This window comes from Gadus macrocephalus, chromosome 16, assembly GCF_031168955.1.
Source record: "Gadus macrocephalus chromosome 16, ASM3116895v1".
Lineage (NCBI taxonomy): Eukaryota > Metazoa > Chordata > Actinopteri > Gadiformes > Gadidae > Gadus > Gadus macrocephalus.
In genome coordinates, this window is record NC_082397.1 from 11,341,046 (window position 1) to 11,358,191 (window position 17,146).

The following is a 17,146-nucleotide window of genomic DNA, read 5'->3' on the forward strand; positions in this document are numbered from 1 at the left end:
GAGAGGCAGAGTGAGAGAGACAGAGAGTGAGAGAGGCAGAGTGAGAGAGACAGAGAGGGAGAGAGGCAGAGTGAGAGAGAGACAGAGAGTGAGAGAGGGAGAGTGAGAGAGACAGAGAGTGAGAGAGGCAGAGTGAGAGAGACAGAGAGTGAGAGACAGAGAGTGAGAGAGACAGAGAGTGAGAGAGGCAGAGTGAGAGAGAGGCAGAGTGAGAGAGAGAGAGAGGGAGAGAGACAGAGACAGAGAGTGAGAGAGGCAGAGTGAGAGAGACAGAGAGTGAGAGAGGCAGAGTGAGAGAGACAGAGAGGGGGAGAGGCAGAGTGAGAGAGAGAGAGAGAGAGGCAGAGTGAGAGAGAGAGAGAGAGGGAGAGAGACAGAGACAGAGAGTGAGAGAGGCAGAGTGAGAGAGACAGAGAGTGAGAGAGACAGAGAGTGATAGAGGCAGAGAGAGAGACAGAGAGTGAGAGAGACAGAGAGTGAGAGAGGCAGAGTGAGAGAGACAGAGAGGGAGAGAGGCAGAGTGAGAGAGAGACAGAGAGTGAGAGAGGGAGAGTGAGAGAGACAGAGAGTGAGAGAGGCAGAGTGAGAGAGACAGAGAGTGAGAGAGGCAGAGTGAGAGAGAGAGGGAGAGGGAGGGAGAGAGAGGGACAGAGAGGCAGAGAGGGTGACAGAGAGACAGAGAGTGAGAGTTAGAGAGGCAGAGTGAGAGAGACAGAGAGGGAGAGAGGCAGAGTGAGAGAGACAGAGAGTGAGAGAGGCAGAGTGAGAGAGAGAGAGAGAGAGGGAGAGAGAGGGACAGAGAGGCAGAGAGGGTGACAGAGAGACAGAGAGTGAGAGAGAGAGGCAGAGTGAGAGAGACAGAGAGGGAGAGAGAGAGGCAGAGCGAGAGAGAGAGGGAGAAGCGAGAGACAGAGAGTGAGAGTGAGAGAGGCAGAGTGAAAGAGACAGAGAGGGAGAAGCGAGAGACAGAGTGAGAGTGAGAGAGGCAGAGTGAGAGAGACAGAGAGGGAGAAGCGAGAGACAGAGTGAGAGTGAGAGAGGCAGAGTGAGAGAGATAAGTCACGTTTCCATCTAAAAGGTGATGCGAATCTTTAGAAAGTTCGCAATAAAGAAATTCAAATTAGTTGGGTTTCCATCAAGTGGTTGGAGCGAAAAACTACACACATTCCAGGGCTTGTCGTATCCTTTTGATAACATCCTCTCTTAGGTCCTGATATAAAGTGGAATTGCGTTGTTTTCCATCTAAAATAGCTGTAATGTTTTTTTCTTCGATGAGCAAGGAAAAGTTTTAGCTCTTCGGCGGTCCACACGTTTCTATTATTCACATTGGCCATCTGTTCCATGGACGTATTTAATGGATACATTGTACATATTTTCACAAAATCCGCATAAAATCAGGGGGATGGAAACGCAGCTATAGAGAGTGAGAGAGAGAGAGAGAGTTAGAGGGACAGAGACAGAGATAAAGTGTGAGTGAGAGATCTTTTTAAAATTTTCTTAAAAAAAAAGAGAGAGACAATGACAGCCCGATAGAGAGGGAGGGAGAGAGAGAGAGAGAGAGAGAGACAAGGACAGAGAGAGGCAAAGACGCGATAGAGAGACAGAGAGAGATAGAGACAGGGACAGAGAGAGGAAGAGAGGGAGACACAGAGCGAGCGAGAGGGGGACTTCTGTTCTGCCGGACCAGAAAGGTCCGGCACCTTAACAGAATGAGGATGTTAAGAATGCATGAGGTGGAGTTTAACACACTGCTCTAGGAAAGACAAAGTGCACACACACACCGACACACACACACACACAAACCGAGGACCCTAAATCTGACGGTGGGAGAGAGGCTTCCTTTTCTTACCGCTGTAAAGTGCGATGAGATACTTTGCCCGTTCTGGACTGTATCGTTTTTGACAGTAAGTGGAATAAGTTACATCTTCACATAAAGAGGAGATATAGATTTAGAGAAAAGAGTGCGAGTTGGGATATATAAAGCGAGACAGAAGGGAATAAAAAGGAGCTTTATGGAGACTTGGAGGTGGGAGTTTAAGAGTAAGCTACAGCAGACTGGGGCCCTGCTGAAGTGCCTGTCCACCCTCCCCCCGCTCCCCAACAGGGACCTGTCCACATCCCTCTGGAGGAAGGTTTAAGGGAGAAAGGGACCTCAGACCAGGTGTATCATCTGGAGTCTGCAGCCGCCGTCATGGGGGGAGGGAGGAAGGGAGGGAGGGAGAGCGTTGGAGGGAGAGCGAGAGAGAGAGAGAGATGGAGAGAGATTGAGAGTTGGAGAGAGCGCGAGCGATGGAGAGAGATGGAGAGTGTTGGAGAGAGCGAGGCCAGTGTATACCCAAACAGATATACTCTGTATTTCCACATAATTTCTCTCCATTTGAATGTAACAGATGCTATCAGGCTGCCAACATCTCTGCGCGCTGCAGTCAGTGCTGGAGTACACTTCCTCCAGACATCTGTCACTAGAACCCACCGTTTCAAAAACATGAACGTGATTGTGTACATGGAGGTGGGGGGGAATAGACTCCCCTATATATCGACGAATCAATCGTCGTTATCGTGGTAGCGGTTTGAAGAAGGCGTCGATCAACCCCTCAGGTTCAACTCCTTGATAAAGCTCTCGGTCGCCCAATCACAGCGGGCCGGGACAAGGTGGCAAGATTATGAATATCGCTGCGAGATGGTGAACGTCCTGGTGAGATGGTGAATGTCTCGGTGAGATGGTGAATGTCTCGGTGAGATGGTGAATATCTTGGTGAGATGGGGCGATGCTGAACGTCTTGGTGAGATGGTGAACTTCTTGGTGAGATGGTGAACACTTCGATGAGATGATGAACGTCTAGGTGAGATGGTGAACTTCTTGGTGAGATGGTGAACATCCTGGAAAGATGGTGAACATCCTGGAAAGATGGTGTACATCCTGGATATATATATATATATATGAAAGATGGCCGGTACATACAGGATCCAAACAGGACTGGAACATGTGGAACACAAACACGACCGGTCTCAAAGGACGAGGCCTCAGCCTCACCGACCAAAGGGCTTCAAAGTCATTCTGAAACAGGAAGCCTTTCCCGGCATAGTAATGTCAGTGAGAGCCGGACCTCTGATGTCTCCCCTTTGTTTCATTTGTTTTTCATGTGCAGTGTAATGTAACGGACATCTGAGAAAACAATAAAGATCTACCGGCACTTTGCGAGGCACCCATGGGTTCTTGATCCTGTAATTGAAGATTGATGATGACAGAGTAAGCCCTTGTGGAAAAGTGAGCAGGCCTAAAAAAAAAGGAGGAAACGTGCTCGAATAATCACCATGGCAACAGTTGGTAATAGTTTTTTTTGTTCTTCCTCTTTTACCACAGTTCCCTAACAAACAGGAAACTTCCTCCCCCGGAAAGGATCTCTCTGTAATGTGTTCTTGTTTGCTTCTATGCAGTCACATATTATATTGAAATAGATTCCAATTATCTAAAACTTCATTTACAACCTAACATTTGTTACCAGGGATGGTTGTCTTTCCGGCGGAGGATTGCATTGTCTCAAAATAATCACATCAAGAAAATAGATTTTCTACCATATAAATGGAGGAATGGTACGTCGTAAGTCAGACACGACATTTTTCTCGGTACATAAATTCGATGTTCTGCCCTCAGAATAGTATTCATGTTCAAACTTAAATGCACTTAAATGATTTAACGAATGTAGTAATATTTACATGAGAACCAGACTTTTATTTTGAAGTGTTAAAGTAGGTTACGTGATGTTTATAACGTAGCTCAGTAAGAAAGACAGTCGGTCATTTGGTGAATGTTCTCTTCCCTTCTCACGCTCATTAAAGCAATGGCTGTAAGTTTATAATGCAGTATGTAATGTATGAATATGTCTATCATTCTAAAAACGTGTTGTTTAGTTAACTAGATAATGAGCTGATGTAAAGTGTGCGCCTGCATTAGATTAGCCTATTGTTATGAGCGTGCTTACTTTCGGCGCGTAGTCCTAGTTATTCTTTCTAAGTTCATTCCATTCTGTTTATTAGCAACTTGTGCTGTAAGAGAAACTAAGGTTTTGTGTTGTTTCTGTTACAGTTTCACTCGTGGTATTGATACAACATAAAAGAGGAGATAAAGGGAGCAAGACGCTCCGATCCTGGCTCAAGTGTTCTATATCTGATTAAATTGAAAGAAAAGTGTCTTGGCAGACTGTGGGCCTTGACAATGACAAGCAGAGTAAATAACAACAACAACAACTACCCACAAAGCCATACAAGCCAACACTCGAGAAAAGCAAACACCACGGACCTATCTACAACCAGACCCAATTAAAGGGGAGGGGTGGAGCGGACCGGAGACTTATTTGTGTCCCCAGACAGAATTTGCGCTGCTTTTCAGAAGCCGAAAAGGACTAGTCCTCTATTTGTTGGTAACAATTATTGCTGCGATAAGCCTGCTACCTGCCCTGGCATGTGATTGTCAGATCAATCTTCTGGCCAGTCACGCTCGGATCCCACGGAGGAAGCATCAGTCCACTGTGAAGAGAGGGCTGAGTGCTCGGCTCCAAGTGCTGAGAACCTGATGGCTCTACAGCAGTTGTGATGTAGTGCTGTCCAGATGTTCCCCAAAGCCACGCGCAATGGGTGCGTACTAACGCTACTGCTCCTTGAGCAAACCACTGTCCCCCAGATCTGGAGTTTGGCCCCGGGCCCCATGGAGCGGAACCTAATAAGGGGCCTAAACATGGTGGGACAGCAGAAGGCCACGGCCCCTCAGGTGGGGCGATAAAGACTCATCTCCCTCACACGGTGCCGATCGTGGCGGTATTGAAGACGTTTGGCTGCAGTATGTGGCGAGTGTGGGTCTAGGAAACGCACGTGCGTGCATATAATTGCAGGCCAATTGACCAAGACGTACACCTATCCTGCCCCCCCCCCCCACACACACACACCAACCACAAGGACCTCAGCTCCCCTGTGTCCTGCGATGGAACGAGAGCCAATCAATCTTGAAAGATACACACATTTACTCCATTCATTAGCATTAGAGCAGCACCCAGGATGGTCTCCATGGTGTCAGGGCCCCTCTCTCTCTCTCTCTCTCTCTCTCTCTCTCTCTCAACAGACAATAGCAAATAATTAAGTAAAATTGTAAACATGCTATGGAGGGGACATCTACTTTTCACCCTCTCACCGTGATATTCACCATCTCACCAAGATGATCACCAGCTCACCAGTACGTTCACCATCTCACAAGGATGTTCAGTTGAAGATTACCTGGAGGTAGAAACAGCAGAGGCTCCTGATTGTTTGGCTGCCTATCAGAAGTGTGGAGCGACGGCAGATGAAATTTACACCATAATGTTCTACAATTGGTCAGCTTATCAGGTTATTGTGATTGGGGTCCTCAGCCTCAGAGATCAGATTCCATATGCAGGTAGCTGAAATATGGACTCCTGGAACCCAGATGGGATTACTCTAATGTGATCTGGTGTTCTTCCCATGCGCGCGGGTAATTGACTCCGCAACACATTAACTCCTTGCCGCTCAAAATGGGGGTCAGGAGGCTCCACACGGGCACAGGTGCTAGCTCTAGCTGCAGAAATCCCCCCGATCTCCAATGACATTTGGGTCAAACTAGCTGTAGATCGTAGATGTGCTACCATCGGCCAATGGGGAAGACTTTCTGGTCTATTCCGGATACAGTTGGTCGGGCTGTTGACCAGCAGTAAGTAGGCTGAGAGGCCATGAATTGAAGCGTTCTCCCGGTCTACACAGCGACACTCTCTCGTCTCTAAACCCTTGTAGCAGGGTCCCGCCCCCTCCCTCTGTCTATCTCTCTCTAATAACGCCTATCTGGAATAAGGAATAAGTAGGGGAGAGAAGGTTTGCTGGTTAATGAGCCGGAAGGCAGAGTCGATGAGTTGAGTCGGACTCGTAGCTAATAACGTTGTCAATGCTGACATTTACATTTACACTGAATGCCCTTTTTTTTAGGGCATTCAGCAGACGCCATAATCCAAAGCAAATTACAATAAGTACATTAACTCAGAAGAAAGAGAAACAACAATTTATCACTGTTGGTACAGTAAGGATGTTCATAGAAACTAGTGCCAAGAAATAACAATCGCTAGGTTTACGCATTACCCGTATGAAACAAAGATAGCTAGGATAAGATGCTAAACACGATGTTAAGTACTATGTTTAAGTGCCAGGACGTAAAACATACAATAAGTGTGTAGGCTACATTAAGTGCCAGGACGTACAATATGTATATAAGAGGGGTGTGGGGATGTGTGTAAGGGGGGAGGCTATGCAGAGTCTAGGTGAACTCTGCGTTGTGTTGGACATAATTAACACTAAGAAAGTGACCGAAGTGGTTCCTCCACTATGTCTTCAAGCCACTCTCAACACACGCTCTTGGACAAACTAAAGGATATACTTATCAGCTCAAAACCTTTTAAACTTTTTCATTAAATTGTTTTAACGATCGGCACCTCTCTCCCGTTTCTAATTTCCGTGTTGAGGAAAAGTCTTTCCGGGGATTATATGTTGCACGGTCAATCCTCGACAACATGCCGATATTTCCCACAAGACTTTGCCGTTGGGGTGACCTTTCCGATAGAGGCTGGCGCCGCGATCGTATGCACAACACATGATGCCTAATCCGCCTCAGAACCTCAATCAGATGGACCATTCAGCTCAGAACGCGACATGTTTTGACTTTTTCAAAGCAGACGTGTGTATTTACAATTAATCCCACAAATATTCCCCCCCCACCCCCATAGGAGAACAAAATGCCAGACCAACAAACATGGTGGAGCAGATGAGACGCCCGCTTCACCAGTCAAAGGTTCCTGTGGAACATCTAGTGGCTCCACAGTGCGCTCCAACCCGCCCAGCCCACTTTACTCACATTAGGTTTTATCCAAAGCGACTTACAACCATTCATTCACAAATTCACAAAGCGACGGCGGAGTCAACCACGCAAGGGTGACAGCCAGCTCGTCAGGAGCAGTCAGGGTGAGGTGTCTTGCTCAGGAAGACACGGGGATCGAACTGGCAACCTTCCGGACGGTGGCAAGCCAACCCATTCTACCTCCTGAGCAACTGTCGCCCCAGCATCTTCCAACTTACAGCATCACGGGGGGACTTTGAGTCCAACTGCTCCGTTAGCTGGCCATAAGAGCGGGAGCGGCTACAACGGCCCAACACGCCAATAGCATCCAGAAGCACCCCCGGAGACTGGCCTGTGGTGGGGAAGAGGGGCCTGCGGTTTAGCAGGTCCTTTATTCAACGTTATGCATCAACAGTCGTCCACTAGCTGCCCTAGTCGAGTTTTTCAACGTACATTTTAAGTTAATTTTCAATAAAATAATTAATTAATAATAGCAATAAATAATTATTGCTATTGAATTAATTATTTAATTGAAATGTAACTAGAAAAATAAACGCTGAAAAACTCGACTGGGGCAGCTGCGACTGACGCCAAACGTTGAAAAAACTGCCCTGCCACACCACAGTCCCCTCTGCCACAGCACAGGCCCCTCTGCCACAGCACAGGACCTCTGCCACAACACAGGCCCTCTGCCACACCAGACCCCTCTGCCACACCACAGACCCCTCTGCCACACCACAGGCCCCTCCTTCGCCCTCATTGGCTAAAAAGCCTCCCGGCCCAAAACCTTTTTAGTTGTATTATTACGATGTTTACTGCAGATGAGCTCCTGGGCGAGATGGGGCGAACCCACCGGAGGTCCAGAGGGTCAGGTGCCCCCGCCCTCTCCCCGTGTTTAAGCAGATTTCCCCTCCCCTCCGAGGAGATGCATGTTATCGCCGCTGTAAGTACGAGCGGGTCTAATCTGGGTAAATAAAGGAAAAAGGAGGGGGAGAACAAGTGTGGAAATCAATTCGACGTGCAACAAGATCTAATTTTCAACCTAACACGGTCCGTGCAAACTACATAATCACAAATTGGAACAAGGAAATAGGTGTGTGCTGCCCGCCGTGCGATATTCATTTATTCATATAGCTGCGTTTCCCATTGGCAGATACCAGGGGTATCCAGAGAGAACTAGGAGATAATCCACAGGTCACGGGAGACCCATCCCAACAGAACCTCGCTAAACAACGCTGCTTATTTTTTAATTAAACACCAACATTTGATTTAATTTTAGAGCACTGCAATATACACATAAATATAGCGCAGACCTTTAATTACATGACTGGAAACTGAGGCGGCACCGGCCAGGTTCCAATTAGCGGTTAATTAGGTCTGCGTGTCACGGCGACGCCGCGGGACAGAGCCGACAGACACACCAGCCGCTCTTCGCAGATCCGAGCCGCCGTGTGTTGGGAACGGTTCCCACAGAGCAACGCAGCGCAGCAGACGGGGAGATATCACGTTTTGCAGCCCAGAATACGAGGAATAATAACACCAGACATGTACCACATAACGTAGGAGACGGGTGAAGTAGTCGGGATGAGAAATGTAGTTTAGCGGTTGCAGTTCAGCAGCTGGACGGTAAAGGTTTGTAAAGCTTCTAAAATTGGGGGACGCACAGGCACACACCCCCACACGGACACAGAAATTCCAGCTTTCAGGGGGGTCCCTGGGTGGATCCGAACCGGAGTCCAGGAGATGAGGAGAGCAGGGGACCAGCCACTAAACACACTCTCCATGCTGTGATCAAACCCTGCTGACAACCTCTACCTTGAAGAGAAGCTTGGTTCTATAATCAATAGCAAGGCGACAGTAAGTACAATAACGAGAACAATGATTATTTTGATTATATTTTTTTATTCTTCAGCACTGGCAGCACTGGTAAAAAAAAACAAATACAAAACCAAACAACATAAATACATTGCTGTTTGTTTCCTGTTTCCTGTCGGCTTCGCAGCGGCTTGCCCTGCCTCACTTCTGGTCTCGTGAACGCTGGCAGAACATACCGTCTTATCAGGCGTTGGCAGGTCCAAATGGCATTTTACAAACATGCACAGGGGAAACCAACCGCGGACACGCATAAACCCCCCACTCCTACCCCTACTCGCGGTAGCTGAGCAATCCTGGATCAGCTTATTATCTGTTGAACAATTTTTATTTAAACTCAAACGTGTCGTTATCTTCGGAGCTCCCTAGAGACCCATTAATCTACAAACCAGTTATGTACAAACAGAAAGCAGTCAACACAGCCCAGAGTTAAACCAGCGCTCCTTTACGTCCTGTGACGGCTTAGAAGGTGAAGAGCGGGGAAATTAGGGTTTAAGGTAAAGGAGCTGAAACAGGGCAGCAGCCGTCGGTTGTTTAGAAGGAAAACACAAAGAAAACAAGCTATTAACACAGACCGATACAGAGACAGAGCTCCCCTAGACGGCCATTTTGCGGATGTTCATGATCAGTCTCTTGCTGTACTCCTTGTGGTCGACCGGCTTCACGTCCATCACCGTAGCCTTGATCCGAGACTCGTCCTAGCGGGGGGGAAACAAACAAACAGACACAAACAAACAAACAGTGAGGCCTTAGGACAGCTCACAAGCACCACTGTGGTGAGAGCAGCAGCGAGCGACAGACACACAGCTTCTGTACATGTAGCGAGGCCTTCAGATGTTTATTCGAGCCAGCCGTCCCCGCAGCGCGGCTATAGGCCCCGTAAAAAGACAACATGGCAGTAAAGATAATGATGTCAATACCCCCAAGGCAATGGCATCCTTATGATCCAATAGCAGTCCTTAAACCAACTCTGCGCACTGCACTGAGTATAGTTATTCCAAGTAATCCCAATTAATCCTCCCCGGAAAAACACAAACAGTGGCCGAGAGACGTCGCTCTTCGCCCGCGGTGGGGTCAACGTGAGCGATCGTACCCGGGTTTGGCAGCGCGACGTCGACTGCCATTAAAATGAAGATCTCCACAGAAAAAAAAAAAACGGGTGGCGGCGATTTTTTTTAAACGCCATCCCCACCTCCACGGCCGTCTAGACAGGAGAAGGTCATTGCCAGCCGGGGCCATCATTCTCGGCGTTTAAAGCGCAGTTACACACACTTTGTCTCCATTAATCTCCCCTTATACCCATGTAGGGGAGATGTAAATCATCCCCGAACGGGTTGGCACTGACATTTTATTTTAACAAGATCCGCACGCTGTCCTCGCCCAAATAGGTCGAGTAGCCCCCCCTCCGGCATCCCTTACATAAGCAGGGAGGGGTGTGGCTACGATGCACAGGCTCGGCATCCCCGAGCTATGCTAAATATGCTAATGAACACAAAACAAAAACCAGACATTATGTACGCAAGGCCGACGCCCCCCCAGGAGCCCTATAGGGTGGGATCGCCCATGTGGGGTTGGGCCCGCCTCCGCTGGTTAATGGTGCGAGGCAGCTGATGGGCGGGGCAAGGCAGGCTGGAGCTAGGCAGGCTAACGCTAAGCAGGCTAAGCACTAGGCAGGCTAGCTCTAGGCAGGCTAAGCGCTAGGCTGGCTAATCGCTATGCAGGCTAGCTCTAGACAGGCTAGCGCTTAGCAGAGCAGGCTAAGCGCTAAGCAGTGCAGGCTAAACGCTAGGCAGGCTAAGCGCTAAGCAGAGCAGGTTAAATGCTAGGCAGGCTAAGCAGAGCAGGCTAAACATTAGGCAGGCTAGCGCTAAGCAGGCTAGTGCTAAGCAGGTCTGTTTGTGGTGCTGAGCACTCGGCTCCAAGGCTAGAGGATCCCGAGCTATAGGGGGTTCTACATTAACATAGCGCTCAATAAGGAATGGGAGGGGGGGGGGGAAATCAAGTAAACGAAGACTGTGTGCGTTCATGCGTTGACTTAAGACACAGTGTACTACACATATGAACACGTAAGCACTCCCACACCCAGCCTGAGGGCGAGGCAGCATCTGTGCATGCCAACGGTGTTAACAGCAGCAGCCGTGCTGCTACAGTGTGCTCCCGCGGCGGCACAGGGATTTGCATCTGGCCGGCGCGGAGAGAAGGCTCAGCTGTTAGCCCTGGGCCGGGCCCCCCCGGGGCCGCAGCTAACGGCGCGAGGGGAAGGAGGGAGCAAGGTGTTGGCAGGGTGGAGCTTGTAGCTACCAGCATCCCTCTCTCGCTCCCTCCCACGCTCCCCCCCCCGGGTAGCTGTTAGCTGCGAGCTCAAGTGAGAGGGAGGGCGGGGCTGGTAGCTTCAAGCGACAGGTAGCTACGAGTGAATGAGTAAGTGAGTTGCTGGTAGCTCAAAGCTCCAGTGAGAGAGAGAGGCTGGTAGCTTAAGGCTACCGGCCTCTCTCTCTCTCCCCGGGTAGCTGTTAGCTACAAGCTCCAGTGAGGCGAGAGGGGCTGTTAGCTACAGTGAGTGAATGAGAGAGAGAGTGAGTGAGAGAGAGAGGGGCTGGTAGCTACGAGCTACAGTGAGAGTGAGAGAGAGAGGGGCTGGTAGCTACGAGCTACAGTGAGAGTGAGAGAGAGAGGGGCTGGTAGCTACGAGCTACAGTGAGAGTGAGAGAGAGAGGGGCTGGTAGCTACGAGCTACAGTGAGAGTGAGAGAGAGAGGGGCTGGTAGCTACGAGCTACAGTGAGTGAGAGAGAGAGGGGCTGGTAGCTACGAGCTACAATGAGAGTGAGAGAGAGAGGGGCTGGTAGCTACGAGCTACAGTGAGAGTGAGAGAGAGAGGGGCTGGTAGCTACGAGCTACAGTGAGAGTGAGAGAGAGAGGGGCTGGTAGCTACGAGCTACAGTGAGAGAGAGAGAGGAGGCGGCTGGTAGCTACGAGCTACAATGAGAGTGAGAGAGAGAGGGGCTGGTAGCTACGAGCTACAGTGAGAGTGAGAGAGAGAGGGGCTGGTAGCTACGAGCTGCAGTGAGAGAGAGAGAGGCTGGTAGCTACGAGCTACAGTGAGAGTGAGAGAGAGAGGGGCTGGTAGCTAAGAGCTACAGTGAGAGAGAGAGAGGAGGCGGCTGATAGCTACCTAGGCTGGTAGCCTCACTCTCTGTGCTTGGAGAGCAGGTGATTAAGTGCCAGAGCTCTTCTACATCTGCCCTGTGGAAGCCTATCATGTCCTGACCAGATCAAGCTGGTCTAGAAGGTTGTTCAGACTCTGATATCTTCTACGTTTGAGGCCAGGGGCTGTAGCTGTACCGGCACTAGAATTTAGTAAATAGATTGATGGACGGAGGCTGTGTGAGAATGGATGTAATCCATGGATGTAATCCACTGTACACACACACAACGGTAAAGTTGAGAGTGCTGCTGGGTGTTTAGTAACACGGTCGAGTGGTGCACAGTCAGGCACCGGGCGCAATGAGCAGGGGGCGAAAACCGGGATACATTCCATTCGACAGGCCTTCGGTGAAAACGAGAAAAAAATAAAATAAAAAAAAAGGCAGAAAAAGATTTTTTCACTTCCAAGAATAACGTGAAGTCGTGAAATATGTTGGAAGCAATGCAGTGGAAGATTGCTGCCTGCAGACACAGGTCAACACGGCGGGCATTAATTCAACCCGTCCAGCGCCATGGACCCAATTGAGCTGTGCCAAAAGTGAGGACTCTGGACACGCGAGGCATAACTCGGCCGAAGCAGCCGCAGGAAATAAGTGTGGAACGATTTGATGCTGGGCAACACGCGAAAAAAAAAAAAAAAAACATCTCTGGAGAAACATCATCTCAGCCCCCGCTGGATCCCGGGCCGATTTTTAGGGGATTAAAAAGAGAAGATACTGTTGTAGTCGATTCACGAAAGACCAGGACAACGGGACAACAGAGGTCCGTACAGCCAGTCCCCTGAGGCGGGGGGCGTTAGTGTGGGGGCCCCTAAATCCATCATCCACTCGAGGGGGGTCGGGGGGCTTTGACAACTAGGGCCCCCTGCCAACGTGAGAGAGTTACAGGCTAGGGCCACTACTCCCGCTCACATCAAAACGGCCCCCGCCCGGAATGGTTGGTTTATCACAAAACTTTTTGGGAACATTTTAATGACTTTTTCTTTGGTTATGCACCGATATATCATCGACTCCCCGTTCCTTTTATTTGTGTCGCCCATGGTTGGTTTTAGTGCGGCGTTTATGACCCTGGTGATCAGAGTCGTTAATGTGAGTCGTATGGAGCCACACCAATCCTGGGGCTTCTGGTTAATGGCCAATTTAATGAACAACAGGCAGTGGGGAGACGTAATTCAAAAAGTAGTCTATTAAGAAAATATTAAACAGGATTAAAACCTGTTCTTCTTCCCGCATTCCGGTTAATGCTCCCAACAAACTCCATTATTTCTTCCTAAACACTTTTTATTATTTTTTTCTACGCATTCTCCTTTCATAGCAAGGTCGTACCACACGAAGGCATCCTTCAAGACGTCCGAGCGACAGAGATCCAGGTGTGGGAACCTCCTCCGGCCTTGTTAACCCCAACGCTAAATACCAATATGCAACTGTATACAAAATCAGCGGTTGAGATCTTCTCCGAGATGAGTAAATACTTAATTCAGTTAAACGTGTTACTTTGTGTTCGCCGTGTTTGACATTTGCCGGTGAGCGTGCGAGCCGAGCACGCGCCCCCCCCCCCCCCCAAACAAAACTGGACCCCTGCAACTGAACCCCCCCCTCTCCCCCCGAGAACGTTTTTATCGCAACACCTCATTAAGGGTCATCTGTTTTTAAATCAATATTACTGATTATTTCTTCAGGTTTTAGTAATTTGCACGAATGAACCGCTTTTTTTGTTTCACTGTATGTAAAGTGTGATTTTTACTTTGACCTCACTATTTTTCAGACCCTAGCTACGGCCCTGCCTGAGGGTCTAAGAAGACATCGCTAGTCATGCTCGGTCCACGACCCTACAGTCCTCCCAGCGTTTTATCTGGGCTTCGAGAGTGCCCCTCACTGCACACCTCAGCGTCCCAGTCTGCCCCCGTCTGGCCCGGCAGCTCCCCGGTCCTCCAGTGATTAGCCCCGCTCACTTCTTGCCAGAGGAGCAGGATTTATGTGGGCAGAAAACAAAACATCAGCCCCGTGTCATTTGCTATGCAAATCCTGCCACATCTCTTTGAAACTGGGCAGGATTGACACAAGCACACACACACACACCGACACACACACGCACACACACACCCACACCCACACACCTTATCTCCAATGTCGCCCCCTTCCTCTGTGGCCCCTCCGTTTTGAAAACATTTAAAATGTGTTAAAATGTCTAGACAGGGGGCCTGCAGGGGTGACTCAAATCCTAAATACCAGCCGGGTGATTACAAAGTGACAGCTGTAATAACGGCCGGTCGGGTGTGAGGAACGCGGGGAACGGGACTCAGGAGCCCCGGCGAGACGGAGCAGTCTGACACTTGACAGGTTTAAAAAGTGACGGGGATATTCATCCAGCGACATTTCCAGAAGTCATGACCTACATGCATTGATCCTCGTTCTGATATTGTAAACGGCTTTGAGCCGCGGAGCTCCACCACAGTCAGAGGGGGAGGATTTATATCCAGTGCAAAGTTCAAAAAGATTAGATGCGTATGGATGTGTCTTGATAAGGCGTTTGCGATTTTTACCCAATGGTAGTACAATCGGATCGACTTTGTACTTCCCCCAAGAAACTAAACCCTTATCGATTCACCGATCATTTTTATATTTCACAGGTATATCCATACCCCTACCCTACACCGACTCCTGAAGTCGCTGCATTTGATCTGATAAAAATAATCTCAAAGTATAATAAGTTTTCCCCTCCCCCACAGACCAAAAGAAAAGCAGCAGACTCATCAAATATGTACAGAGCATGCCCTTCAGAAACCTGCTTACAATAACGCCTCTCAAAGACTTGACAGCGCAGTGCTGCGGACGCTTCAGCAAAAACATCAAATACCGGAGGACTGCGCCACAGACGTGGAGGTCGTGTCACAAAAAGAAACAGAGACTAAATAAAACACTGCGCCACTTTATCCGCGCCGACTGACAGCTCTGATTAACGACGGTGGTTTCCCCCGGTCTACCGAGGCCTGTGTGTACCACATCATCGGCGTGTCCATAACACCACCACCTCCTCCTCTCCGTTCCCGTGAACAATAGCCAGCGTTCACAGAGGAAAACAAACGAGGGGCCGGTGAAGGGGCAGGTGTCGCGTGGAGGGAAGTGGGGCGAAAAAGCGGCTTTCTTGGAAAGGGGAACGATCGCCACCGTTGGAATCGCGTTTGTGAGCGAATTGTTTGTCAACAAAGCATTAAAAACCATTGGGTGAGAGTGTGAATGATAACACAAAGGCCTGTGTGTGTTCCATGTATTCATGGGTCAAAAAAAAGACACTTCACCTTTCATAAAATGTTTAAAGCATGCCCCTTTAAAAAAGGATTGTAGGTACTTAGCATTTAGCTTGTATCCAAAGTGACATACATCATTACTGAGCAGGTAGCGGACTGAGCCTCTTGATCAGGGACACCTACAGGTGGGATCTAGTACGTTCATCTGTCCTGCACCCCACTGAACAGCTCCTTATGTTGATCTGAACTTACGTTGTACGTCTCCAGCTTGACTCGGCTGCGGAACACGAACGTGTGGAAGTTGGCCTGCTGGAAGATCTCCTCGAACGCCGCCTCGTTCTGCAGGGGAAACAATCAGGGGGGGGAACACTTCAATTAAACCTTTCAGCATCGTAGCTTATTTAAAGTCCAGCTTTAAATGAGCACTAATGGGACACACAGCACTGAAGAAACACCGGCTTTGATTATTTCATGAGTTCATCTCCATCCACCAACACACAGACACAGACAGACACAGACACAGACACAGACGACACACACACACACACACATACACACACACACACACGACTAACATCCTCACATTTAGCACGAGCAGTCGGGAGTGTGAAGGTGTGAATCCTTTAGAACAACATGTAGACATCGTTTATACACGGTGAAATGTTTGTTTGTTGTGCTTCGTGCTGGAGCAAATGTGTTTCAGATCAGGGGGGACGGGTGTGTGTGTGTGGGGGGGGGGGGGGGGTATTCACACAGCACAGGGGCTCCGCCCGGCTAGACCGCTTGGGAGGCTCACCGAGTCCTTAAGCTGCCCCAGGTAAGCCGCGTTCTGGCCCAGGATGGCCTCGGCGCTCTCCTGGAAGCACGTCACCCATTGGTTGTCCCCGTAGTCCGCGATGTTGGCCTGCCAGAGATTGGGGCGAAAACGAGGAGTCGGTGAGAACGAAGGCGGAATCGTAAACCCCTTCCACCACAGGTACCGTTTGGTTATTTCAACCACGAGTTGGAGCCGCATGAGGAGATGTGAATCCGGTCCATATGGGTGGTTATTCATGATGAATGCATTCGTGATGAGGCCGGATGTACACCTTGAGGTATGGTGATGCATACGGGGGAAGAGAGATTCACAGCTTATGTTTCCGCTTGTGTTCGGTGGCAATATGCTGACGGCTGAATGGTACAAAACAATAACAAAGAAATATGCTTATTCCAAAAGGGCTGGGCGCTTTCGCTGACTGAAGGCGTTTTTAAATTTAAAAGGCGATATTTCATGTATTTTGAAGAATAGGCCTATATTTGAGTGCATCCCTGCAAATTATGTGGGACGACCAGAAAGCACGGAAAGTCCTTATGCAGACAATAACCACCTCATGCAGAATTGAACATAAAAACAAATAAACATGAATCTCATTCAACAATTAGACTGGAATATGACTGCAGAAAGGCTTGTATTTTTATAGCCAGAGCGACAGATATAGAAGAATACAACTGAGAGGGATGCTTGAGAGGGAAACGAGGACAGTGACATGGCATAGTAGTTGGGAGACGGGAGTCACCCGTATTCTTTCTGCTCTAAAGACGCCTAGCCCACGAGAGGTCTGGACCTGGCACACCAAATGGCTGCCCTTGAACCTCAGTCACTGTCCCTTCTGCGTGTGTGGGTCGTGCCGGTGTGACTTGTGAGATAGTAGGTGGGTCGTTCGATGTACCTCGGGTGTGTGTTTCTGTCAGTGTGTCTCGGGTGTGTCCGTGCATGCGTGTGTCTCGGGTGTGCATGTGTGTGTGTCTCAGGTGTGTATGTGTCTCAGGTGTGTGTGTGTGTGTGTGTCTCAGGTGTGTGTGTGTCTCAGGTGTGTGTGTGTCTCAGGTGTGTGTGTGTGTGTGTGTGTGTGTGTCTCAGGTGTGTGTGTGTGGGTGTGTCTCAGGTGTGTGT

At 49.2% G+C, this 17,146-nt stretch overlaps 1 protein-coding gene across 2 annotated transcripts in view; it reads right to left on the reverse strand.

Moving 5' to 3' along the window:
- Positions 1 to 8,771: 8,771 nt before the first annotated feature.
- The window catches only part of rpa1 (replication protein A1), a 35,352-nt gene continuing 26,977 nt past the window's right edge, over positions 8,772 to 17,146 (reverse strand). For both annotated transcript variants that reach the window (XM_060074410.1, XM_060074411.1), the window contains exons 15-17: positions 16,010 to 16,117; positions 15,466 to 15,552; positions 8,772 to 9,459 (exon numbers count right to left, since the gene is read on the reverse strand). In XM_060074410.1, the coding sequence (XP_059930393.1) occupies positions 9,358 to 9,459; positions 15,466 to 15,552; positions 16,010 to 16,117 (297 nt within the window). In that variant the 3' untranslated portion in view covers positions 8,772 to 9,357. The remainder of the gene's footprint in view (positions 9,460 to 15,465; positions 15,553 to 16,009; positions 16,118 to 17,146) is intronic.